The sequence below is a fragment of the Macaca mulatta genome, chromosome 7 (assembly GCF_049350105.2).
Source record: "Macaca mulatta isolate MMU2019108-1 chromosome 7, T2T-MMU8v2.0, whole genome shotgun sequence".
Lineage (NCBI taxonomy): Eukaryota > Metazoa > Chordata > Mammalia > Primates > Cercopithecidae > Macaca > Macaca mulatta.
The window spans coordinates 154,294,514-154,321,909 of record NC_133412.1 but is presented as its reverse complement, the minus strand read 5'-3'; the positions used below and the strand labels follow the sequence as shown (position 1 = coordinate 154,321,909).

At 38.1% G+C, this 27,396-nt stretch overlaps 1 protein-coding gene across 4 annotated transcripts in view; it reads right to left on the bottom strand.

Annotated features, from left to right (window-relative positions):
• Positions 1-27,396, bottom strand: part of TSHR (thyroid stimulating hormone receptor) — a 179,012-nt gene that overhangs the window by 40,799 nt on the left and 110,817 nt on the right. For 3 of the 4 annotated variants that reach the window (XM_077937653.1, XM_077937656.1, NM_001195395.1), the window contains 4 exon segments: positions 9,099-9,173; positions 5,987-6,061; positions 4,518-4,595; positions 86-154 (listed from right to left, as the gene is read on the bottom strand). In XM_077937653.1, the coding sequence (XP_077793779.1) occupies positions 86-154; positions 4,518-4,595; positions 5,987-6,061; positions 9,099-9,173 (297 nt within the window). 4 annotated transcript variants of the gene reach the window in all.

Sequence of the window (27,396 nt, the reverse complement as noted above, 5' to 3'; positions counted from 1 at the left end):
TATCTCTCAACAGAATTCTGCCCCATTGGGTGGTTCTTCTTAGGGTAAGGAGAAGTGACAGTTTTCATGTCTACCCTTGACTTACACAGCATCCAGCTTTGTCCCATTGAAAGCGTATCCTTGGATTGAAGTAAAGCCATTGTTGTACAGCTTCCTACAACCAACAGAGAGAAGAGAAATCAGTGACTGGTGAGCAGTGGTGCTGGCCTGTTTCTGGAGAGTTGGACTATATTTCTTTGGTGTCATAAATGTGCATAAAGGTGTTTCAGGTCCCACATATGTATTCCACGAGAAAATTTTCCAGTACGAGTTGTTGGAAACAAGATAATATTTCTCAGTTTAAATGCTCATTCTCCCGACTTAGCTCCTAGTATGTTTAAGTTTTTTTCTCAGAATCATATTTGCTTTGAGTAACAAACTTGTTACCATTAAAGATTTTAAAAGAATATTCCATATACATTCAGAAAAAGGGATTTGAGGTAACAGTTAACCCAATATCAATAGTGGAGGTGCAACTGCAGTCTCTTAAGATAAACATTTTGAAAGACATTCATCTAAATGCACATGTTTTTATTTTTCCATTAATATTTAAATGTTATTTCACCTTTGTATTTTATCTATCTTTTTATCCTCAGAGCTTATCATAGATTAAATATTTAAGGGTTATGGGCTGAATTAAATTAAACCTCATAGATGAATTTAAGAAAGTAGACAGACCATGTCCTCTTATGGATTTTTTTTTTTTTTTTTGAGACAGGGTCTCTCACTCTATCACCCAGGCTGGAGTACAGTGGCTCAGTCACGGCTCCCTGCAGCCTTGAATCTCTCAGCTTAAGCCATTCTCCCACCTCAGCCTCTCAAATAGCTGGGACTACAGGCATGTGCCACCATACCTGGCTAATTTTTGTATTTGTTGTAGAAATGAGGTTTCACCATGTTGCCCAGGCTAGTCTCGAGCTCCCAGGCTCAAGTGATCTGCCTGCTTCAGCCTCCCAAGGTGCTGGGGATTACAGGTGTGAGCCACTGGGCTGGAAATGTTAATGTTTTAACTTGTTGCTATGTTTCTGTGACTAATTAATTCATTCAATGATTCAGGGAGCCATTCTGAAATCTTATTATTTCTATTTCCTATTGAAGTTACTGAAACATGAAGGTGACTTGCCAAAAACACATTGGTCTAAGACTGTTGAGACTTAGGGTCCCTGACTTCAAATATAATTTTTTTTTTGAGATGGAGTCTGGCACTGTTGCCCAGGCTGGAGTGCAATGGCATGATCTCTGCTCACTGCAACCTCTGCTCCCGGGTTCATGCAGTTCTCCTGCCTCAGCCTCCTGAGCAGCTGGGATTACAGGCTCCCGCCACCATGCCTGGCTAATTTTTGTATTTTTCAGTAGAGACAGGGTTTCACCATGTTGGCCAGGCTGGTCTCAAACTACTGACCTCAGGTGATATGCCTGCTGCGGCTTCCCAAAGTGCTGGGATTACGGGCATGAGCCACTGCGCCTGGCCGACCTCAAATATAATTATTTCCACCTACCAAAAGCAGCGCCTCTTTCTGCAGGAGAAGGAACCCCAGCCTTGAGATCTCTGGGCTATATGGGAATGCAAGAGGGTATTGGTGGTTATTGGCATGAAGATAAGAGAAGACAGCTATACCCACACTCAGGCATGGCTAGTGGGAACTCCTAGTGGCAGTTGTAAGGGAACTTTGAAAACTACAGTAATCTACCACATGTGAACTTTGGGAACACATTAAGAAGCACACAGGAAAGTTCAAATTTGGAATTAGACCTGGCTCTGCCACTTAATAGCTGGATGATCCTGAGAATTTATCAACCTGTCTTAACTTCAGTTTATCTCGAAAAATATGATAAATAAGTACATAAATATAACACCCAATCAAAAGGTTGCAGAGAGGATCAAATAACTATATATTTAACAAAGTGAGGAACACTTTTTAGGTGACCATCTTAAAAGGAGTTGGCGGGTGCCTGTAATCCCAGCTATTCGGGAGGCTGAGGCAGGAGTCTTGCTTGAACCTGGGAGGCGGAGGTTGTAGTGAGCCGAGATTACACCATTGCACTCCAGCTCTGGGCGACAGAGCAAGACTCTGTCTTGGAAAAAAATAATAATTAAAAAAAAAAATGAAAGGAGTATCCTAAAACTTGGATTTATCCTATATAGTTGTGAGAAACTGAGCAAGATTCTCATGGCTTCATTGTCGCTGTTGATGTGTTTGTTTTTGTTTCATCTTAAATAATTACATAGTGAGTTTAATTCTAGCTACTAACATGTCCTGGGTGAGGATTGCAATATCCCAGGAATATAAGCACAATGGCTGAGAAAACTCTGTGGATAAGTTAATTTTTTCTAAACTAGAACTCTTTCATGAAGATTTGAGAATTGTGCATTTGGCATTTTTATTTTCCTAAATTTGTTGAGAGTCCTGGACACTAAAAGTACTTGTTTGAGTTGCATTTCAGATATTAAATAGAATTCTTAATGAACAAATCAGGCTTGAAAAGGGAACATGGTGAAGAAAGACAAAAGAATTACAAACTTTGATTGAAACTTTCTCCCACCAGGAATATGGTACAAAGTCAGCTGTTGGAACATGTATCCTTTCATTGTGATAGTTTTTTGAGCCTGAGCTTCGAAGAAGCAAGGACTTTTGCCAAAATGTAGAAATAATCATCTGAAAAGATCACGAATAATCCATGCTGTCCTCTCCTCCACTTTTAGGAAATATGGGCTTCCCTCACTCAGATGTGTCTGGAAACACAAGCTGGGCTCCATGCTGGGTGTGGTACAATGAGCTTTCACTTGAGGGGGGTGCTTGAGATATGAGGGTTTTAGAAAAATAGTGTCAAGGGGTAGAGGTAATATTCTATAAAGAAGTTTAGGCCGGGTGCGGTGGCTCACACCTGTAATCCCAGCACTTTGGGAGGCCGAGGCAGGCGGATCACGAGGTCAGGAGATCGAGACCATCCTGGCTAACATGGTGAAACCCCGTCTCTAGTAAAAATACAAAAAATTAGCTGGGTGTGGTGGCGGGCGCCTGTAGTCCCAGCTACTCAGGAGGCTGAGGCAGGAGAATGGCATGAACCTGGGAGGCGGAGCTTGCAGTAAGCCAAGATCATGCCACTGCACTCCAGCCTGGGCGACACAGCGAGACTCCGTCTCAAAAAAAAAAAAAAAAAGAAAGAAAGAAAAAGAAAAAGTTTAGCATGTAGGAGTTTCCTATGATGAGCACCATATGGCACAATGGAAAGCTTTATGGAGGAAGTAAATGGCTTTGAGGTTTGTGGCTGAGCAGGCTAAAAGCCTGGATCTTTGCTGCATATTAAGAAGAAATTATGACCGAGAAGGAACTTCGTTTGTCTTTTCAAGAGACCTCTCACCAGGTTGTGATGAGAAGGAGCAGCCAAAATGCTCCCTTTTCCCAAAGTCGAGGCAACTTCACTGGGCCCAAATTGATAAACTAGGAATGGCTCAGAAAATAGCCCCTTAGAAGAACTGTGTGAAGCTTGGATCCGTTTTTCTGGGGAGTAATTTCATCAGGTTTTATCTGATAAAGACCCCCACCCCAACTTTAGTGTGAGCAGAGAAATGAAACTGGGGTGACAATCCAGGCAAAAACTTCACCAGGCTTGAACTGGGGCAGTGGTCCTGAAAATAGAGAGGAGATCCCACAGAGGTAGCTCCAACTCTACTTTGTGGCTTATACAATGAGAGAGGAATTTTCTACCAGCTTAGAGAATTAACTTATCCTTTATGCCTCTGTTAGATCTTCTCCTTTAGAACATTTTGTGAATATCCCTAATTAAGCATCTATTTTTGACCATCTAAAGGGCTTTGCCCCCATTCAAGCTCTGGAAAAATGCTGACCTATAGCAGCACTGTGCTTTCTATGTAATATTCCCTTACAGGAGCTTAATGACAGTTTGTGATTACTGAGTAAAAGTGCGAGTGCAGAATTTATAAAGCCCTTAGTGGCACCACATTTTTTTAACTCAGTGATCTTGGGAAAGTCACTTCAATTTGCTTAAACCCCAGTTCTTCTTCTGTAGAATGGGGATACTTGGATACAGATGATTATTCCATAAGACCTGCAGGCCAAATCTAGTCCACTGCCTGCTTCTATAAATAGAGTTTTATTGGAACACAGACATGCTCATTAGTGTATGTATTGAGTACGGCTGTTTTTGCCACACAGTGCCAGAGTTGACCAGTTCCTACAGAGGTTGCATGGTCTGTAACGCCTAACTGGTCCTTCACGTGAAAAATGCACCAACCACTGCCCTAATGGAATCCTCTTATCTTGTTACCTAAACTCTTTTGTAGTCTACAGAGTACCATCCCACAAGACAATACTCTTATTTAATTATATAAAACATTTTGTACTCTATAGAATATAGATGATACGGCAGTACGGCTCTTGGATGGTCTGTAAACATATGAAAATGGCTCAAAATAGAATTTAGTTGATGGAGGGAGTAGAACTGGTAATACTCACAGTGTCAAGGTTTCATTGCATAGTCCCTGAAAAGCATTCACAGGGATTGACGTCATGTAAGGGTTGTCTGTAATTTCACTGCGAGAGAGGGACAAAAACACTTAATGAAAAAATGTTTTCCTCCTGGAGCAGGAGTCTTGCTGCACATATGCACTTAAATAAATAACAGGACACAATATAGCTTAATCTTATTTCTTTTTAAGTTTCACTGACCCTTCTTAACCACTAGTGGCTCAGAGGTCTGGTGAGGTGGTGAGAGCTGTCCTAGATGACATGCACCTGGAGCCCAAGTGTGGGGTAAGCGAGAGCTTTAGGTGTGGGTAGAGGTCCCTGACTTAATCCTCATCTCGAGGGAGGCAGATGGATTTCAGAGGCTTCTCCTGAATCTGCAACACTTTGTCCACAACAACTAGAGTTTTCTACATGCATGGACCTTTAAGAAGGTCAGGATAAAAGGATTAAACGATTTCATCTAATGAGTATTTCTAAAATGTCCTTCACTTGCCAAACTTCGCCAGGCTCCTGGAGAACCTTTCTACGCCATCCTAGTTTCTGGAATATTGCTTACATTTTGAACTGAGCTCGTTTGCAACAAAGAAGTATGATCACTTTTCTTTTCTAGCAAAACCCCAAGAGTTTGAAGCTTATCATTCTACCTTTTGCTGACTTTCTGATGCAAACGCAACTTGTAATTCTCTCTGCCCTATGTCCTTTCATTCCTATACAATTAGTAAGACAACTGACCCGTGTCACCAGCTTTGAAAAAGGGCACACGGCTGCCAATCAAAGGTCACAGGCAGTAATTTGAGTAACCACCCCTGACTGTCCTTTGAGACACTGCTCAGGCAAACTCACTTGAGGTTTCTATTCCTCAGTTTCCTCATTCATAAATGGAAAAGCAATAACTTTGTTTTATACCTTATAAGGTGACTGAGAGGAGCAAATGTCATGTGTGGGGAAAGTATTTAAAAAACTATTAAAACTATATGAAAAGTAAGGTATCATAGTTATCATCAAATATTCCTTCTATTCAACCATTCTCATTGGCAAAGAAACATCGCATAATTTCTTCCATTTAAAAACAAAAACACACAAACAAAATCTTTTCTCCTGACTCAATATCCTCCAATTACTGAGCTATTTTCTGCTCCTTTTAATAGTAAAACCTCTCAAAGGAGTTAATTATGGTAACTCTTTCTAATTCTCTCTACCCAAATCTCCCTTGAGCCCACTCCAACCAGCACTCCACTGGAACTGTTCTTGGCAGAGTCACCAACAACCCACATTGCTAAAGCCAGGGGTTATTTCTCAGTCCTTGCCTTACTTCATGCCAGTGTAGTCACAGGTGATCACTGCTTACTCCTTGAAACAATTGCTTTACTTAGCTTCAACCAACCCCCATGACTGTATTTTAGTTCTTGTCAGTGACAAACAAAATATTGTCAAACATGGCACGTGTGCATACTTACAGTATAAAGAATATATCAGTGGAATAAACTTTGGTCAGGTCAGGGAACATTTTAAGTCCAGTGTTGAAAATGCCACTAAATTAATGAAAAAAGAGGGGAAAAAAAAGCATAGAATTTAGGTAAAAACATCAACACATAGGAAGAAGAATGATGTAATAGCTGAAAGCATGGGTTCTGAAGTCAGCCTGTAGTCAAATGCCCAAATTCTTCACTAAATATCTGAGTTACTATGGGCAAATTCTGATGGTTGGATGAGATGATATTCCCCCAAGGCACAATCATTAATCCAGTCCACCAATGTCAATACATCTGCTTGGCTTAGAATACTCTGGAGATTGTTTTAACTGTGATTACTAGAAATATAAATTCAGTTTTCGTGTGTGTGTGTGTGTGTGTGTGTGTGTGATTTTCTTGTTTAATTGGAAAAAATTATGTGTGCGTTTGTGAAGGGCTAAGAAGAGGATGGGACAGGAAGATATGACTTTAAGCCAGCTTCATCTTTCAAGCTCTACATTATATTGTGCTGTTATTTTGCCAAGAATAGCTTTCCTACAGCAGTAACCTGAGAGTACCATTATAGCAGTACCATTAAAAAAAAAAAATGTCCAGAGGGCCTTGCACGGTGGCTCACACCTGTAATCCCAACACTTCGGGAGGTCAAGGCAGGTGGATCACTTGAGTCCAGGAATTCAAGACTAGCCTGGCCAACATGGTGAAACCCTGTCTCTACTAAAAATACAAAAATTAGCTGCGTGTGTTGACGTACGCCTGTAATCCCAGCTACTTGGGAGGCTGAGGTATGAGAATCGCTTGAACCTGGGAGGCAGAGGTTGCGGTGAGCTGAGATCACGCCACTGCACTCCAGCCTGGGTGATAGAGCGAGACTCTATCTCAAAAAAGAAAGTGTCCAGAAAAGGAAGGGAACAAATTAAACACAATGTCTTCACCTTCCAAAGTTTATATCATCTGCAGAAAAATGTTAACATTAAAAGACATGCATAAAACACCATGCACACAAAAATTCTCAGGCTCCTGATGCCTCCCAGATTTAGTTGGTTTAACATTTGTTGCAGCTACTTGAATTATTTAGAATTTTTTTTGTTGAGAATTTGGCATGGCATAGAGCGAAACCTAGACACTACCCAGTAAGGCTTAGGGAAAGTCTTCTGGTAGAAAAACCATATCTATTGATACACCTTCTGAGGCAAATTCAGACTTGACTCCTTCTAGAGAAGAAGGCATAGGATTTGAAGAGGCAGCAGGAGCCAGAGGTCTCAAAACAAGCAAATGGGAGGGACATTCCAGATAACTAAGGAGAGAGGTGAGATTCCATAAGGTATATTTGAAATACAGTAAACAAACTAGTTCAATTGTAATCACTGCTCACGAAGAATATTAGGAGGAAAAAAGGTCCAAGAGTCAAGTGGGTCCATATACTTAGACCAAGACCTTTCTAGTCTTCAAAAACCTCAAACAAATCCCTTAAAACCATCCTGTGGGTCTTCTTTCTGATGTCTTCTCTAATTACCTCAACCCCCAAACACTGTATATGTCTCTCCTTTGTCACTTTCTATTATTCTTCTGTAGGAGAGGCACTTTTCAATTTCATACACATCTCCCCAATGAGATTGCAGGCAAGGACAATGTCTTAGAAACCTGTATGTTCCCCACAGAGCATAGAGTGGGGGATCATCACATCAAAGGGTTATTATATTATTTGAAACTCAGAGTCCATAAGAAGAGTGATTGTCTTGTCCCATATGTTTTCATGGCTTTCCAGACATTCTTTCATCTCCATATGCCATCAGTGTCTTCTATTCCCTTAGCATCTCTCACACTCACCTCTTCAATATGCAACTATTGGCTGGGCGCCGTGGCTCTTGCCTGTAGTCCCTTTGGGAGGCTGAGGCGGGTGGATCCCCTGAGGTCAGGAGGTCGAGACCAGCCGGGCCAACGTGGTGAAACCCCATCTCTACTAAAAATACAAAAATTAGCTGGGCGTGGTGGTGCATGCCTGTAATCCCAGCTACTCAGGAGGCTGAGGCAGGAGAACCGCTGGAACCTGGGAGGCGGAGGTTGCAGTGAACCAAGATCGCACCTCTGCACTCCAGCCTGGGCAACAGAGCAAGACTCTATCTCAGAAAAAAAAAAAAAAGCAACTGTTTTTAGTTCACCAAAGAAGCTTTGTGGATCCCTGTCTTTGTGTCTTTATCATGCTATTCCATTCAACTAAATTTCTTTTCTATCTCTCCCCATTCTTGTTCAGGATACCCTCTATTCATCCTTAAAGGCATATCTCATAAGATATCTATGATTACATAAGTTTGTTTTAAAGGTTTGGATGAAGATGAACTGAAATGTTAGTAGGGCTTATTTTGGGGTATTGGGATTAAGTTTTTAAAAATTTTTCTTCTTCATACTGTTTTTGTTTTCTAATTTTTATAATGCATGCAAGCAGGATAAAGGACTCTTCCACCTGGTATCCAGAGGACCTGAGGTCATACAGACACATCCACTGAACACATTTTACTCTGTACTAGGCAGTAAAGACTCAACAGGGAAAAAAATGTTGTGGTCCCTGTATTCATGGAGCTTATGGTTAGCTCATAAGGTGTTATCAAAGCAAAGCAGTGATAAGAAGAGTGATTATTACTCCCACTCCAGCAATTGAAGTGGGAGGCTGAAAATGTTGTCCCTTCTGTTTTCCCTCCACTCCCCACAAAAGTGCATTTTGCCCTTTGTGGTTTTCTTTCCTGTGTAACAGCCCCTCTAATATTGTTGTGATACCCCTTTTCAAACAAAATTGACCAACTGGCTCTCAGAGTTTTGTTTTGTTTTGTTCTGAAATACTACATTTAAGGACCACATATACACAATAGCATTTTCTCTCTCCTGTTTCTTGGAGCGGGTCTCTGGTCCCAGCACTATGTTTTGACTTTTGAATAGGTTTTAAAAATGTGGACCGTTTCACCCGATACCTTGCCCTGACCCAGGCTATACACCATTAAAATGAACCTGGACCACATCATCCTAGGGAGATTCCTGGGAGACAACAGCATTAAATCTTACCCCCCCCTCAAAAAAGTAGGATGGGAGAGGATTTAATACTTACAGGAACTTTAGGAGCGGGAGCTCTTTGAGGGCATCAGGGTCTATGTAAGTTAAGCTCCTGGTATTCCGAATTTCTCTATATAAGTTACAAGGAACACAGTCACTATATTACATCCGTATCTGTTCTTATCAAAGACAAAACAACATAAATCAGTTTTAACAAATGTTCATGAGAAAAATTTGCATTTATGTGGTACCACAGGGACTGTAGCTGCCAGGGGTCCCATCAACAACAAACTACTCCTGTCTCCTCATGGGGACCCAATGGCTGGTCAGCTCTCTTGTGTCATTGGCTTGGTTTCCACCCATTTTAATTTATGGGCTGCATTTTTCTTAATTGTAGTATCAGTTTTTTTTTTCTTTTAGATTTAGAGAAAAAAGAAAAAACCCTCCAATGATTTGGTGAGGAGTTGAAGACAAATATCTTTATTATTTATAAGTATTCTGGCCAAGACAATGAGTGTTGGAGTGGGAGGTTGAGGGAATTTTATGCTGAATCACAGCATAGCAAGATGGGCAGTGAGGCTCTGTCATTGCCACACCAGATGTACAGAAGTGGTACGTCTTCACAGTTCACTTGTGTTTATTTTGTCATGTCAGCAATTTAAGACTCTTCTGCATGTATAGTGTGATATCATGTGTCAGTAACTTACATACTTAGGTTTATATAAATGCTGAGCAAGAATGCACAGTTAGAGTTAGAGAAATAAGTGACTGCTAGAAATGAACTCTCACTCATTAAATTAAACATATTCAACATAGGTTGATTGGCTAAAAGAGTTTAAGGCATTCCTTATGCTTACCTGAAAAGTATATAAGAACCCAGTAAACCTTTAGCATTTCTCCTTAGGAATGGCACCTAAAGGAACCAGCATCCAGTCATTGGCGGTGCCAATCAGAAAGCTTAGAATGTGACCTCTGTAATTTTTAAAGTTTTATTGAAAAAGAATTTACATTCTATAAACTTAAAACATTGTATATAGGCATACAGTTCAATGATTTTTAGTAACATTACATAACTGTGAAACCATCATCACAGGTTAGAACATTTCTATCCATGATAAAAGTAACCATAGGCCCATTTGCAGTTAGTTTCCACTTGCTCCTTTATGCTTAGAAACCACTGATCAGTTTTCTGTCTTTATAAATTTGCCTTATCTAGACATTTCATGTAAATGGAATCATATAACAGGTAGTCTTTTGTGTCTGCCTTCTTTCATTTAGCATAATATCTGTGAGGTTCATCCATGTTGTAACATGAATTAGTAGTTCATTCCCTTTTATTTCTGAATAGCCAGATGGACTTGAGATAGAATCTTGGCTCTGCCACTTCTGATTATATGACCTTGGACAAGTTTTTTGGCCTCTTTGAGCCAGAGTTTTCCTGTCTGTAAAACAGGAACAATGAATAACACCTCTTTTGTGGGGCTCTTGTGAGGATTAAATAATATTCATGAGGGATTTTATATTTGGCCTTCACATAGTTAGGGCTCTATAAATAATGTTTTTATTATTGCTATTTTCATAAGTGCAATGAAAGCTAGAACAGACATCAGGGACTTGGGATTGGAGATGTTGTGACATTCTTGCAAAATTAGAAAAAGCCCTCTAGTTTTTTTCAACTAGATATTTCAACTAAGGACACTGATTATGAAATAGACTTTGGAAAAGACAGGATGGAGTTAACTCTGAGAACAGAAATCACCTACCCCTGTCCTCCCTACACACACAGCTTACTGTCTATAATAATATACCCTTACTGGTCCATTGTCCTCATTAACATAACTACTATTCCAGGAGACTCTTGCCCAGGCAAATTGCTTTATTGTTCATTACAGAGAGTTTTTGAAACAAAGAACCATCAACACTTCAACAGAAAGCAGCAACAGTTTATACCCCAAGATCTTAAAACTCCTCACTTCCAAATCCTAAACTACTAGGTCATGATTTTTACCCAAACAAGACCCTGCATGGAAAGACCCTCTTTAGACAATCTTTCATTTTTTATCCTGGCTTTAAAATGCAAGCCCATATCCTTGGAATTCCCTCTGTCCTGAGCAAAGTGTGACAGTTGGCCACCCTACTCCAAAATCTCATAATTTTTCCACCTTGCCCCTCTAGAGACTATCAGTCTCTGCTGAGGTGGTTCACTCTTTCCAGGGTGAGCCATAAACTCCTTGCCAGAGCTTTCCACTGGGGGAGGAGGGTTTGAACTTCTGTCAGAGACAAACAAATGTAAACCAGGTGTGGGAGTTTGGAAATTGAGCTGGGTTTGCAGTTGGGAAAATTGCTCCACAAGGGACTACGGTTGAACAAGTAGTCTTGAGTGAGTGGTCCGAGAGAACATCACAGTTAAAGAAAATGCAGCCCACCTGGGTCAGCTGAAAAGGTAGAGAATAAAAAGGAAAGGAAATGCAGCTGCTAGAAACAGTTGATTCAATGAGGCTGGCAACTTACCTGGAGGCTGGAAGAGGAGAAATGTGGGAGAGGCAGCAAGGAGAGAGAAGGAAACATGAAAGAGGAGAGGATTTCTGGAAGGAAATGTAGGAGCTACAAAGAAGAAAGATGAATCAGAGACCTCACAAGAAAACAGCAGGGAAAAGAAGCTGCTTTCTGAGGTAAGGCAACAGCTCACCACTTGCTTACAAGTGACTTTTGAAAACTATCTCCTGAAGCAGAGAAGGGGTGGAGTGGTCGTAGACTGCCAGTAGTTTAGCTAAATGGAGAGAGATAACAGCTGGGCACGGTGGTGCATGCCTGTAAGCACTTTGGGAGGTCAAGGCAGGTGGATCACTTGAGGTCAGGAGTTCAAGACCAGCCTGGGCAACATGGTGAAACCCCGTTTCTACTAAAAATGCAAAAATTAGCCGGGCGTGGTGGCTTATGTCTGTAATTCCAGCTATTTGGGAGGCTGAGACATGAGAATCACTCGAACGCGGGAGGCAGAGGTTGCAGTGAGCCGAGATTGTGCCACTGCACTCCAACCTGGGCTACAGAGCAAGACTCTATCTCAATCAATCAATCAATCAATCGAGAGAGGTAACATAAGAAGCAAACGCAGCTAGTAAAATCTTTTCAAAGACAGGAGGAAAGGAAGGGCAGAAGTGAGTACAAAAGAACATCTAATCAGAGAAGGGTGAAAGAAGCGTTCAAATTTGAATGTCTTCAAGCATGCCTGTGAGGGTGAATTTAAATCACACCATTCTGAGTTAAGCAATTATGGCCTGAGTGTGCAGGAGGCTAGCTATGCTGCCAGAAAACTGGAGACATTGGAAGAAAGAAAAGCGGTTTGTAATTCAGCACACTAGGAATGGAGATGCCCTCCAGAGCTGAAGATGGCTGTGCTTCAAGCAACTTGAGGCCCTGAGTGATGATTGCCTGAAGGTGGCTGCTCTGCACACCCACTCATCCATCCAGTACTGTCCCATGAGCAAGAAGTAAACCTCACTCACTTAGGGCTATTACATGTCTGTATTTTTGTCTATTTCTTATAGTAACTCACCTGCCCAAACTAAGAAGCATAAATAAAATTCCAAAAATATAGAGTACTCAGTTCACAGTGGTCACGTCTAGTAGATAGGTTTAAAAAGAAGGAATGTGTAATTTTCACTTTTTATTTTATATCAATCAAAAAAATGTAATAAAGAGGATGCAAAAAATCTCAAACTTTAAAAACAAAAAAGTAAAGCTTGATATATTCTATATAAAAAATAACATTAAAATATATGCCCAGATAGGCTGCTTAAGTATGCTGTTTTATGGAACAAGGCTCTTTTTCTTTGTTGGGGAAATATGCAAGGCTCTTAAAGCATATTTATTAGAAAAATTCAGCTTTGGAAGATGATATGGTCTGGCTCTGTGTCCCCACCCAAATCTCATCTTGAATTGTAATCCAAATTGTAATCTCCACGTGTTGGGGGAGGGACCTACATCTCATCTTGAATTGTAATCCAAATTGTAATCCCCACATGTTGGGGGATGGGCCTCGTGGGAGGTGACCAGATCATAGGGTGGTTCCCCCATGCTGTTCTGATGATAGTGAGTGAGTTTTCATGAGATCTGATGGTTTCATAAGGGGCTCTACCCCACTTTGCTTGGCACGTCTCTTTCCTACTGCCATGTGAGAAAGAACCTGTTTGCTTCCCCTTCTGCCATTATTGTAAGTTTCCTGAGGCCTCCCCAGCCATGCAGAACTGAGTCAATTAAACCTCTTTCTTTTATAAATTATCCAGTCTCAGGTATTTCTTCATAGCAGCATGAATACAAACTAATACAGAAGATTAAAGGGTAAAAAGAAACAGTGTACTTTTTTTTCACCTGGGGGAAGGTGTGAATTTCCTCCTAGTGAGGGAATAACATAACTGACTCATGTGACGCAGGTAAGGATCATCCTGATTTTGCGGACAAAACTATGGAGACATGGTTTGAAAGGGCAAGTGAATAATCTCCTGTTACACGCTTAGAGGCAACACTGGGCCTTTATCTAGAACTTATGACTTCAAATACAGCCTTTTTTTTTTTTTCAATGATGTTTCAAGGATATCATCTGGCAGAACTAAAAATATATGTAAATATTCATTGTCTAATTCTCCTTCATTAGATTTCAAATAAAATAAACATTTAAATGAAAAGTGTAACACTGCTGTCCAATGTTCAGTTTTCACAAATCAACAGATCAATAATTCAGCATGCATTTAGGTTCACTTAATCACATGTCTACATTCTGGGTTTTTTTTTCTTCCTCTAAGAAACATTTATTAATTCTCAATAAAAGCCAGGCACAGGACAATTGGCTTTCCTGTTACAACTAGTATTGCGGCAGGCACTCAGTCCCTGCGTCCACCCCTCATACAGTATATGGGAAATCGGCAGGGTGAGAGAAGGGAGTTCTCAGGTGAGGGAATGAAGAACAGAAGAAGGGGAAAAGAAGACTTAAAGTCTTCTGTTAAGGAAGACTTCTTTTTTCCAACCACTAATTTCCTTCCATTTTCCTAGTGTCCCCCTTCCAACTCAGTTATTCAACAGGCATTGGGTTGTGGCATTTGACTGTGCTCCTCAGCCTGGAGATATTTCCCCACACCCTAAACTGCCCCAGTCCATGAGTGAGAAGCATGCCAAGCCAGGCAACAATTTGAGGGCAATCAAAAAGCCAACTTTACATTTCATCTGCAAAATTAGATGGGACCAAAGGAGATGAGAACACTTCAGACCAGCATAAACCAAGGAGACTCAGTTAGACTCAGATGTCAGAAGAGAAGCTGCCACAGCCAATTTATTGTTAGCTAAAACAATAAATTGAACAAGAATATTAGCCAAAAGCCTAGCTCTTCACCACTCCCCAGCTTCTTTTTAACTCTTGTTTCAATTTGATTTTCAATTTTTTTCCTGTTTACTTTTAAGTGCCTATGTTGTGGGATCAGGAGGACCAGAGATCTCGGGGTATATATAGGAGGATATCTTTATTATTGAGTGCACTCAGACCTAGCAGACTTGATATCCAAAGACTGGGCCTAGAAGAAAGACAGCACTTGACTTTTATACACATTTCACAAAACAGGGTGGGCTAGTTTGAAGCAAGCTTACAGTGGCATGAAAGTGGGGATACAGAGGCAGGACAAACTCAGGATTGCACATGACCATTGCCAAGCAACCTGGATGTTCATTATCTAGAAGATTTGCTCTAAAGAGCCTTGCATTGGTTTCTCTCATAACCTTCACTGTGGTGCCCAGGCAGCTGTAGTTCAGGCCTACTCAGGCTTCCTATGACTTTCATTGTATTTCTCAGATAAAACAGAATACTTGAAGTCAATAGTTACAGAGAACAGGGATCCATAAACTTATTCCATGAAACAAAGGAAAGTTTGTTTTCTTCTCCCTATATTGAGGGAGTGCTGGGAGAGTCTCTAGAGCACATTAGACCGTATTATCAAGACTTTTCCTGGGTCTGGGCTGTGCCTGTTGCTGCCTCTGGAACAAGCCAGCCTAATACAGGAAAGCTTATTTCTCTTTCTTTTTAATTTTATTTTTCTTTAATTTCCTGCCTCACCTATAGTTCAAAAAAATGGAAGGCAGTCACCTTGATTTTGCCTAGGTTTGCTCACTCAAGTGGGTAGAGTGGGAAGAGATTAATTAGAATATAAGTGAATAATTACTGGCCATCTATTAGGTGCATTTTACTGCATACTGTGGGTGGTATAAGGAAATAGTTGCTATTTATTTTAAAAACAAGGTATATATACATTGCCCAAGCCATCATTTTGTTACTATAAATTCTTTAAGTGCTACACAATCCCCAGGTGAAAACAGAGACTAATAAATAGGTAAATTAATTTTAAGGTAACATTTTAGGACAGGTTCTATCACATAATACATTACTGATGTATCTTAACATCAAGTATTAATTTCAAGTGTAATGCATATTGATCTTTAAAAAGTTTATTTCATCTGACTATAGAGGTAATATATATTTATTGTAAAAACTTGGAAACACATTCATACAAAAAGGAAATGAACTTTCGGACAGCTGACCATCCTCCTGGAGGGTGGTGTGCCAAGGGAGGGTGTGGAAGCTCTGCGCCCCTCCCCCATACTTCACCCTAGGCAAATCTTCGTCTCTATCTTTTGTAATATCCTCTATAATAAGTTGTTAAATGTAAAAAAAAAAATTCCCATCATTTGATAATACAGAGAAAAACTATTTTTTTCTGTCTGTTAAGTATATACATATATATATACACACACACACACATATATATAAATAACATAATGACAAAAGCTTTCCTTATGTGATTAAATTGTCTATAGCAACAGATTTTTTCTTTACAAGTTAGGGTCATGCTATGCTGCCCAGGCTGGAGTGCAATCACTATTCACAGGCAGGGTCATAGTGCACTAAAGCCTCAAATCCCTGACCTCAGCCAACCTTCCCACCTCAGTCTCCCAAGTAGCTGGGACTAAAGGCTCATGCCACCACACCTGGCTGGTATGTCATATTTGACCATTCTCTTACCTAAGCATTTAAGTCCTTTCCAAATTCTGTCTATTATAAATAATTAACTCTGAAACAAATGGCTTTTTTACATTAACTTTTTTCCACTATTTTCTTAGGGAAAATGTATAGAAGTGGAATTACTGGGTGAAAAGTTAAAAGTCTGTCAAAGCTCTTGGTATACATTAGATCCTTAGCTTCTAAAGCCCTGCTTGTTAGACTGGCACTTACTTTTCATATTAATCTATAATATGAAAGTTCACAGAGTAAATTATTTCCTACATTATCAAGGATTTTCAATGAGAGAAGTCTTAATTCTTTGATAATTATTAATGAATTATTGTTAACACTTCAAATGTAACTGGAGGAAAGAAATAATCTATAACTGAAAGGCAATATTCATGATTTGATGTATCTTTTAATTTATTGAGAAATTAAAAAATAAGTGATATTGAGGAGAGTTTATAAGTATTCAGATTTTTGAAGCAGATTGAAGAAAATTTAAATTATCAGCAGATTTTCCACTAAAAGTAGAACATTATAGAAGTGATTCTCTAAATTGCCTGGCAGGTGCCTACAGCTACTTTCACGATTATTTAAGGATTGGTGCTAAAGCTGGTGATTTTGAAACCTCTGATGAATCCACTTGATTCAACTTAGTGGATCAGCAAAATAAAGTCTTATTATACTATAGGCATAAGTCATACACTTTACCTATCCCAGTTGTAAAATTTTTAACTTATTTTTTATTTAAAAAAACTCACATAGGCCGGGCACAGTGGCTCACGCCTGTAATCCCAGGACTTTGGGAGGCTGAGGCAGGAGGATCATGAGGTCAGGAGATCAAGACCATTCTGGTTAACATGGTGAAATCCCATCTCTACTAAAAATACAAAAAATTAGCCGGGCATGATGGCACACACCTGTAGTCCTAGCTACTTGGGAGGCTGAGGCAGGAGAATCCCTTGAACCCAGGAGGTGGAGGTTGCAGTGAGCCGGGATTGCACCACTGCACTCCAGCCTGGGTGACAGAGCAAGACTCCGTCTCAAAAAAACCCAAAAACCAAAAAACAAAAAACCCCAAGAACACTCACATAAAAGTAAAAACATTCTTCTGAGGGCAGCATTTTTTTTTCTTTGCCTTTTTTTTTTTTTCTTTTGAGATAGGGATCTCATTCTGTTGCCCAGGCTGGAGTGTAGTGGCATGATCATGGCTCACTACAGCCTCAACTTTGTAGGCTCAAGTGATCCTCCTGCCTCAACTTCCTGAGCAGCTGGGACTATTGGCAAGTGCCACTGTGCCCAGCTAATTTTTAAAAATATTTTTCATAGAGATGATGTCTCACTGTGTTTCCCAGGCTGGTCTCAAACTCCTGGGCTCAAGCCATCCTTCCGCCTCAGTCTCCCAAAATGCTGAGATTATAGGTGTGGGCCACCACGCCTGGCCAGCATTTTCTTTAATTATTGCAGTTATTTTAATTAAGGAGATTTTATGGCATTGTAGTGGTTTTGGAGGCAGACATTTTTTGGTTCAAATTCTCAGTTTGAAATGTCTTAGCTAAGAAAACTTTGGAAAGAGCTCTGCAAGGTATGTATTACCATCTTCATTTCACATAGCAGAAACTAAGGCTTGGTAAAAACTAGTGAGACAGTGTATGTGAAGTACTTTTCGTGAAGTGTGGGCCCACAAAAGGCATTCAGAACTCGGTAACTATTATTACTAGGAGTAACAACAGCAGCAGTCTGTATGTTATTGACTTTCTTATAGAGAAAGTACAACAGAAAATGAAATTGTCCAATGTTTCATCATTTTGCAGATATAAATCTTTATTACATGCATACTTTTCAGTCCAAACAGTATCCTCGCTGAAGTCACAACCCAGGGGAAATGATTTATATCCACTTAGGATCCTGAATAACTCATGGAGAGCCTACCATTCTTGTATTTTTTTCTTACAAATCCTCAATGCCTTTACCCATTGTTAACTGATATATAATTGCTACTTCCTCTGGCTACCTATTGGTGCATAACAAATTACCCCAGATTAAGTGGTTAAAATAACATTTTATTATAGCTCACAATTTTGTGGATCAGGATGCCAGGCAGTGCTAAGCTGGGTGATTCTTCTGCTCTATGTAGCCTCCACCAGGATCACCGGGTGTTATTCAGCTGGTGTCTGGAACAATTTGGAGGGTCCAAAAGGGTGTGCTTCTATGCCTGGCTTTTTGATGGGAATTGCTAGAAGGTTAGGCTCAGCTAGGCTCTTCTCCATCCCAGGATCTCAGGATCTTCCCACATGGTCTCTCCATCAGTGCAGTTGGACATCTTACATGGTTGTTCAGGGTTCCAAGGATATAAAGTGAAAGCTGCCAGTTCTCTTAAAGACTGAGACTAGAACTGGCATTGTATCACTTCTAACATACTCTATTGAAATATTAGAAAAAATGTTCAAATTTAAACAAACCAGCAACCCATAAATCCATGAAGTTCAGCAAACCTTAAGCAGAATAAATATAAAAAAAAAACTCACCTAGGCATATTATGATTAAACAGTTGAAAAGTAAAGATATAGAAAAAGTTTTACAAGTAACCAGAGGGGAAAAAACACTTTACCTACAGGAGAATAACAACATGGATATGACTACTCATCAGAAAAAAAGAAGGCCAGAAGACATTGAAAGATATTTTCAAAGGGCTGAAACAAAAATGGCTTTGCTAGAATTCTATACTCAGCAAAAGTGTTTTTCAAATGTTAAGATAAAATATATTTTCAGTAAATGAAACCTCAGAAAATTTGCTGCCAGTAGAACCACACTGAAATACTAAAAGGTTTTTGGGCTAAAGGGAAATAATTGGACCTACAGAAGGGTAGGGACACTGGAAATATTAAATATGTTGAGTGTACATAAATGACTATTTTTTTTCTTTACTCAAATTAAAGTTAACATAATAATGTGTTATGAGGTTTATAACATATATAGGAATAAAATATATGACAACAATAGCATGAAAGATGGAAGAAGGTAAATGGAATTTGAATTTCTAAAGGTTCTTACATGATTACAGAGTAATATAATATTATTTCTAGGTAGACTGTGATAAGTTAAGGATGCATATCGTAATTTCTGGAGTAATCAAAAACATTTGCAAAGCACTAAAAAGCCAATGGATCACAATATTAATAAATAAAACCAAAAACAACTAGATTAATCCAAAAGAAGACAAAGGAGAGATAAAAGAAGAAAGAACAGAGAAGACAAAGCAAATAGGAAAATGGTAGACTGAAATCCAACCATATCAATAATTACAATAAATGTCATGGATTAAACACTCCAATTAAAAGGCTGAGATTTTCAGGCTGCATATAAAAGCAAGATCCAATTCTGTGATGTTTACATGAAATGCATTTTAAATATAAAGATGTAGTTATTGAATCTCAGTTGTTTTGGCTGTAAAATGATAGTAACTACTTTAGAGAATTGTTGTGAGGATTAAATGAGTACATATGTGTTGAGCAATTAGTGTAGTGCTTGGGATATGGCAAATGCTCAATTAAGGTTGGCTAAACATATATGTGTGCATATGTGTGTGTACACACATATACTAAACATTCTGTCAGATTTTTCATTAATTCAGACTAGCCTACTCTTCCAATTCATTATTGTTAAAACCCATGTTCAGAATACATTGTTTCACTTTTTTGTTCGTTTTAGTTTGATTTCCTCACAGCTTGGTGTAGGTGAATGGCACACAAAGCATCCTGCCTTATGGAGACTTCTTATAATCAAATATCTGCATTGTCGTAATAAATATTAGTAAGTTCTAAGCCAAAAAGCATTCAAGGATAGATTCAAATGGGGATCTAACTTAAATGCAGGAGTGGCCTGAAGGGTATGTGTCTCTGTGTAGGTCATAATTAGGCTGAAAAAATAATCAGTAGAGTTAACTAGGCAGAGAGAGGGCAAGAAATAGATTTCTAGGCAGAGGCAAAAGCATGTGAATACCCTGAGATGAGAAAGATCTTGGATTGTTTAAAAAACCAAAGAACACAGGTGTGCAGGAGTGGAGCATGATGAGAACCCAGAGGTGGGCAGGAACCAGCTGAACTTGTGGGCCTGGATGTTAAGATATTTGGATTTTATTCAAGAAAAATCATTCTGGCTGCTGTGAAGATGCTGAATTAGAGGAGATCAACTGGAAATACTCAATTGGAGTTAAGATATAAAATTATTATAGTTCAAGCAAGAGATGATGGTGGCTTAAATAAGGTTGGTGGCAGTGGAGAGGAAGATGATACATTTTCTGTGTATTAGGGTAATAGAATCAACAGGACATTGTGAAGGAGTAGAAGTGGGTGATTAGGAAAGAAGGTATAGTGATACCTCTCAGGTATCTGGGATTTGCATCAGGATGAAGGAAGTTGCCATTTATTGATGCAACATACATTGGAGTAGTAGATTTCAGGAGGACCATTAAGATTTCAGTTTTGGATGTAAAATGTGAGATATGTGTAAGACGTCTGGGAAGAGAGGTCAAATAGACCAATAGGTATATACCAACACTAAGAAGGAGGGCCTGAACTAGATATATAAATTTGGGAATTGTTAGATAAGATCACATAGCAGGAGAAGGTAGAGTGAAAAGAGAAGATGACACAGGATTGGGCCATGTGAAAACCCAATAATTTTAAGTGGGGAAGGGGAAGCAGCCAGCAAAAGATGATAGGAAAGACTGACCAGCATGGTAGGAGTCCAACCAGGATTGTGATATCACAGAGGCCAAGGGAAGAGGGTATGAATAAGAACAGAATGATCTACTATTTTGAATCTTGCATATAGCCTTTTAAGATGCAGTGGTCACAGGTTTAACTGTGTTAAACATACGGTATTTATTGAATGAATAGCTTTTTGTTTTTGGAGTGACAGTTCTAGGTCACAGACCTAATGTCAGTACTGTTAAGATGAAAATGTTAGATAAATTTAACAGTTTAATTGAGCAAAGAATAATTCATGAATCAGGCAGCCCCCTAACCAGAATAGGTTCAGAGAGACTCTGGTGCTGCTGTGTGATAGAGAATTTCTGGAGGTGGGAGTGGAAAGAAGGTGATATACAGAAAACAGAAGTGAGGTATAGAAGCAGCTGGATTGGTTATAGCTCAGTATTTGCCTTATTTGAACATTGTTTGAACAATTGGTCACCTGTGATTGGCAGAAACTCAGTGATTGGTAAAAAAGTAAGTTATTGTCTGTGGTCTGTTCACATACCCAGTTAGGTTATAGTTCACTGTGTACAGAGAGGCCTTTAGGCCAAATTTACAAGGAGGCAGCTTTAGACTAAAGAGTGCTTACATTCTAATACTCTAATTCATATCACAGAACAAAATCTAAATGTGAATTGGGAAGCCATCTCAGAGGATGTATATAGAGCTCCGTAAGACTGGACAGGTACTGGCAGGGATAATTAGAAGTGGCAATGGTAAACTAACTGCTCAGCTTTCTATTTACCAAATCACAGGACCAAAAAAAGTCGGTTTCGAAGGGCAGCTTAGAAAGAAAACACACTTAGGAAATGGAATAACATTGTGTTATTTTACTGCTGATGTAGTCCTCATTGGAGCTTTTCAATAAATGCTGGCAATATGCATTGGCATTTGAAATGTCTATTCATAAGTTTAGTACCTACATATCTATTCTTGCAGCAAATCCAACACAATAAAGAGCTCTCTTTCCTAAACAAATCTGAGGGCTTTAATTCTATACTGAGGAATCCCAGGAAAGTTTGGGTGATGGTACTTATGTGGTGTATAAATTAAACAAATCGTTCTATACTGATACTCAGTTTCATGCCTTATACCCACAAAACCATTCTCAATTCCTTGAGCAAAGATGAGTGATCTTTCAGCTCTATTTTTCTCATGAAAGTTATAATGCTTTGTATATAGTCACTGCTTAATAAATGATTATAAAACAAATGTATTAAACATTTGGGTGACATGCATGCAAAAATCTTCACTAATCTTTTCTATTGACCAAAACCATTTGCAGACAATAATGTCAGATACCTATGAGAAACATTTGAAGAATATAAGGTACATTATTCTTTAAATTTTTAAGGTATTAGATTCTCAATATCTCAAGTATATAAGCAAATGGTCTTTTAATAATTTATTTTTAAACTCATTCTCTTTTTAATTACTGTATTTAATAGTTTCCTTTGGTTTAGGAAGTTAACACTTTTGCTCAGAGTAGACAACTGAATATTTACTTAAAAAAATTTATAAATAACAACTGGAATCTTTGTGAGAAAAAAGGTCATAATAAAAACAAAATGAGGCCGGGCACGGTGGTTCATGCCTGTAATCCCAGTGCTTCGGGAGGCCAAGGCAGGTGGATCACGAGGTCACGAGATCGAGACCATCCTGGCTAACAGGGTGAAACCCCGTTTCTACTGAAAATACAAAAAATTAGCCGGGAGTGGTGGCGGGCACCTGTAGTCCCAGCTGCTGGGGAGGCTGAGGCAGGAGAATGGCGTGAACCTGGGAGGCGGAGCTTGCAGTGAGCCAAGATCACACTACTGCCCTCCAGCCTGGGTGACAGAGCGAGACTCCGTCTCAAAAACAAAAACAAAAACAAAACAACAACAACAACGAAATGACTGCTTTTAAGATCAGTAGGGTTTATATAGGACTTCACTACAAATTAATTGATTTTATTTTTGGTGAGGGGGCAAAGAAGCAAAATGGTTTGATAAATGGATATCACATTTGGAGTCAGAAGATTTGGTTTTCAATTTTGTAGACTATTGTTGTCTTTACTGTGCTGGGGATCCTCAGCCTTCCTGGGTCTCAGTGTTATTTTACTTTCTTTGGTTTTAATGTACTGCTCTGTTATAAACTTCTTATGAAGGATACTAAATGATTTATTTTTAGCCTTCTTTTCTAATATATGTTGTCTTAAGGCTATATGTTTTCTTCTGAGCATGACTTTGACTCATCCCACAGGTATTGATACGTCATATTTTTATTATCATTTAGTTAAAATTATTTTCTAATGTTTATTATGATTTCTTCCTTAATTCTATGGTTAATTAGAAGTCAGAGTTATTTAGAAGTTAGGTTATTTACATGCTGATTTTAATTTTTTTTGTAATCTATTGAGACTTACTTTTATGGCCCCACATGCGGTCAATTTTAGCAAATGTTCCATGTGTCCTTGAAAAGAATATATACTCTGCAGTTGTTGGATACAATATTTTTTATAAGTCAATATAATCAAGTTTGTAAATTATGTTCAAATCTTTTAATTTTTATCAGTATATTTACTATTTTGGTGTGCTTGTTCTATCAATTATTGATAAAACTATATTAAAACAAGCTCTCACTATGATTGCCAATTTTTGTTTATCTTTTTAGATCTACCAGTTTCTGCTTTATACGGTTTGAAGCTATGCTCTTACAGACATTAAATTTAGAATCAGTATATCTTATACAGTGATTCCTTTAATCATTATGAAGTACTCTACTCCCTTAGAGTAAGGCTTTATGCTTTATATATATGTATATTTACATCAGTTTTCTTTTAGTTACTGTTTGCATTTTATGTATTTTTCTCTTTTCACTTTCAACCTTTCTGTATAATGTTTAAAATGTCTCTTGTAAGCAGCATACAGCGAGTATTAAAAATTAACCAATCAATCTTTATATTTTACTTAAGAGTATTTAGTCCTTATACATTTAATGCAGTTAATGTAAATGCTGATTATTTGGAGTTAAATCTACTATTTATTCCAGAAACTCTCTTTTTCTTCCAATTTCTTGCTTTTTTTGTATTAATTAATTAATTTCATTATTTCATTCCCCACTACTATTAGCCTATTAGTTATCCAGTCTTCTACAAGCATTTTAGTAGCTGCCCTGTGAGTTAAAACATTTATTTATGATTTATAAAAGTTTAATTTCAGTTAGTACTTTCACCACTTCTCAAATAATTCAAAGACGCTTAGAACACTTTAACATTATTTATAATGTCCTATACTTTTTAAAAAAGCTATTGCATATTTTAATTCTATGCATACAAGCAGTTCTACTTTGCATGGCTCCAATACACATGAAGTTCAATTACCATGGTTTAATCAAATGTAAATGATAACTGTCCTCAACAACATCCCTCAAGTTTCAGTTGCCATAGTATATTAACTATTAATCACTGAATAAAGTACAAACTTTGTTGCCAGCTCTTCAGTCCACAGATCACTATGTAAATAACAGATGCGCATTATAATAGGTGACCAACTACATCTCTCTTTCAAAGTCATTGATGGTTGCTCACTGGGCATCTCTTGCTCAGTTCATTCACAAACAATAAAGCATGTCATTGTGTTTCCTATGTGTTTCCCAGTAATCACCTCATATGACATTGCCTAAAAATGGCTAATTGAAAGAGTGAATTTACCAATAAAGATGAAAATGAAGCAAAGAAATGAAATGTAATGTTACTGAAAGGAAATCCAAATGGAATCATAGAATAAATCACTGGCATGAAAAGTTGATACCACCATCTGAGACTATTTATTTATTTTAGAGACCAGGTCTTGCTCTGTCATCCAAGCTGGAGTGCAGTGGTGTGATCATAGCTCACTGCAGCCTTGAATGCCTGGGCTCAATTAATCCTCTCACCTCAGCCTCCTGTGTAACTGGTACCACAAGTTTGCATTACCATGCTCAGCTAATTTTGTTTTTCTTTTTTTTTTTTGGTAGAGACAGGATCTCACTATGTTGTCCAGGCTGGCTGAGAAACTCTAGATATTTAATCAGAGGAACTTAGTGATGGAAGAAAAATGGATGCAAAGGATAAAGATGTCCCAAAAGATACAATGACGGTAAAAAAAAAAAAAAAAAATTCACATTAAAGAAACACTTGAAAATATTTTATAATATTTAAAAAGCAAAGGATAAAATGATGGAAGCTAATCTAGACTTAGAAAGAAGTATGACAATTTCCCAGGGTATTGAAAAGATATTCTCTTGTAACTTATATAATAAAGATAAAAGGTCAAGCACTGTCTAAGCTACTCTTGGTAAGTTTTTACAAAGCAGTAAAGCATTTTACTTGTAAGTGTTTCTAATATTGACAATTACAGTATGTGAAATATTAGTTTTATTATTTTTTCCTATTTATAACTGAGAAATTTTAATGTTTTCATAAAAGCTTTTAGAAGTCACAACACAATTTTTCTTATTGATTATTAAGATTGCTTAATACACGTTCAGTTAGCACAATTTTATGATCCCACACTATCATGCAGAGCAAAGAACAGTATTTTAAATCCCCTAAGACATTATTTCATTTTGTGCAGTCAAGGTTCATTTATATTTACCCATATATTGACCTTTTCTGTTGCTTTTCATTTCTTCCTGCACAGAAATGTGTTAGCATGTGGAATCGCTTTACTTTTGTCTTAGTAATTCCCATTAGTAGTTCCTTTAATATGAGTCTAATGGTAATAAATTCTTTCAATTTTTGTTTGCTTGAAGTATCTATCTTTTTCTAATTTTAAATAATCTTCTGGTTGGTCTGGCAGATATTTGCTGTTTTGTTGTTCACAAATATCTTTCTATTGTTTTATAAATTCCATGATTTCTGTTGAAAAGTCAGCTATTAGTCTTGTTACATTCTTGAAAGTATTATTTATTATTTTCTTGCTGCTTTTTTTTTTTTTGAGATGGAATCTCGCTCTGTTGCCCAGGCTGGAGTGCAGTGCAGCTCACTGCAACCTCCACCTCCCGGGTTCAAGTGATTCTCCTGCCTCAGCTTCCTGAGTAGCTGGGATTACAGGCACACACCACCATGCCCAGCAAATTTTTGTATTTTTAGTAGAGATGAGGTTTCACCATGTTGGCCAGGATGGTCTCAATCTCCTGAACTTGTGATCCACCCGCCTCGGCCTCCCAAAATGCTGGGATTACAGGAATGAGTCATTGCACCCAGCCTTGCTGGTTTTTATAATTTTCTTTTTGTCTTTGTTTTTTAGCAATTTTACTATGATATGGCTTGATGTGACTTTCTTCATATTTATCCTTTTGGGGTTTGCAGTACTTCTAACATATGTGACTTGGTGTCTCTTAAGAGTTTTGGAAAGTTTCTTTCAAATATTGCTTCTCTCATTCTTTCTCTCTTTTCTTGGGATCTAACAGGTTAATAATTTAATCATAGGTATGCTAGACTTTTTATTGTGCTACATATTTCTTATTTTCTCTTTCTCTCCATGCTTCAGACTGATTATAGTCTTCTGACCTATCTTCCAGATTACTAATTCTCCATTGAGCTCTGTCTAATCTCTTGTAAAACTCATGTATTTAGATTTTTGTTATTGACTTTTTAGATTCTAGAGTTTACAACTGATCTTTTTTATCATTTTCAGTTTTATTCTGAAATTCTCTCTTGTCATTTAAATTTTTGAACATGCTAGTTATTTTAAAGTCTGTGTCTGATAACTCCAATATTTGAACTTCCTAAGGATCATTTTCTGTTGTCTATCTTCTTCTCTTGATTTTTTTGCCCCGCAAACTTTTGAGTTATTTTTGATTGATTCAAAGCTAGGTTTTAGTCTTTGCAAGGGCTGATCTATTCACAGTTTTCCCATACTTCTAAGACGAAGCTCTTCAGTGATCTCAACTAAAACCCTGGATTGTTTACTAGGAACAATCTTTCTTAGCAAGCCCTGAACTCAAATTTTGATTTTCCTAGCCCTAATAGATGCTAAACCTCTGGTCAGCTTCTTAGCCCTTAAGCTGTTGCTTACAATTCAGGAAATACCTGAAGGGGAAAAATAACCAAACGATGTTTTTGGGATTTGCTTATTGCCCATTGAGTTCTTACTGTTTTCATAACACTCTAATATTTTCAAACATTTTTAAAAAGATTCAGCTCCTTAAGCTATTCTCAGACAAATAGTTGATCTGATGTAAGGTAGCCTACCATACTTGGAAGCAGTATCTTGGGCCTCAATATTCTTGAAAGCAACTTAATGTAGTGGATAGGGAATAATTTTTAAGTAATACATTTATGGTATAATGATTCTGGCCCTATCCCTTAGTAACTGTTCGACCAAGGAAAACATATTTAGCCTCTCTGCATTTATGTTTTTCTTATATAAATAATGGAAATAATTGTATCTGCTTCACAGGGTTGTTTTAAGGGTTAAATAATAACCAGACAAATAACATTCATGCAATGTTTAATGTAATGTTAGGATATACTAAGTATTTATAGATAAGTATTTTTGTTTCTTCATCAAGAAAATCGAGTTAAT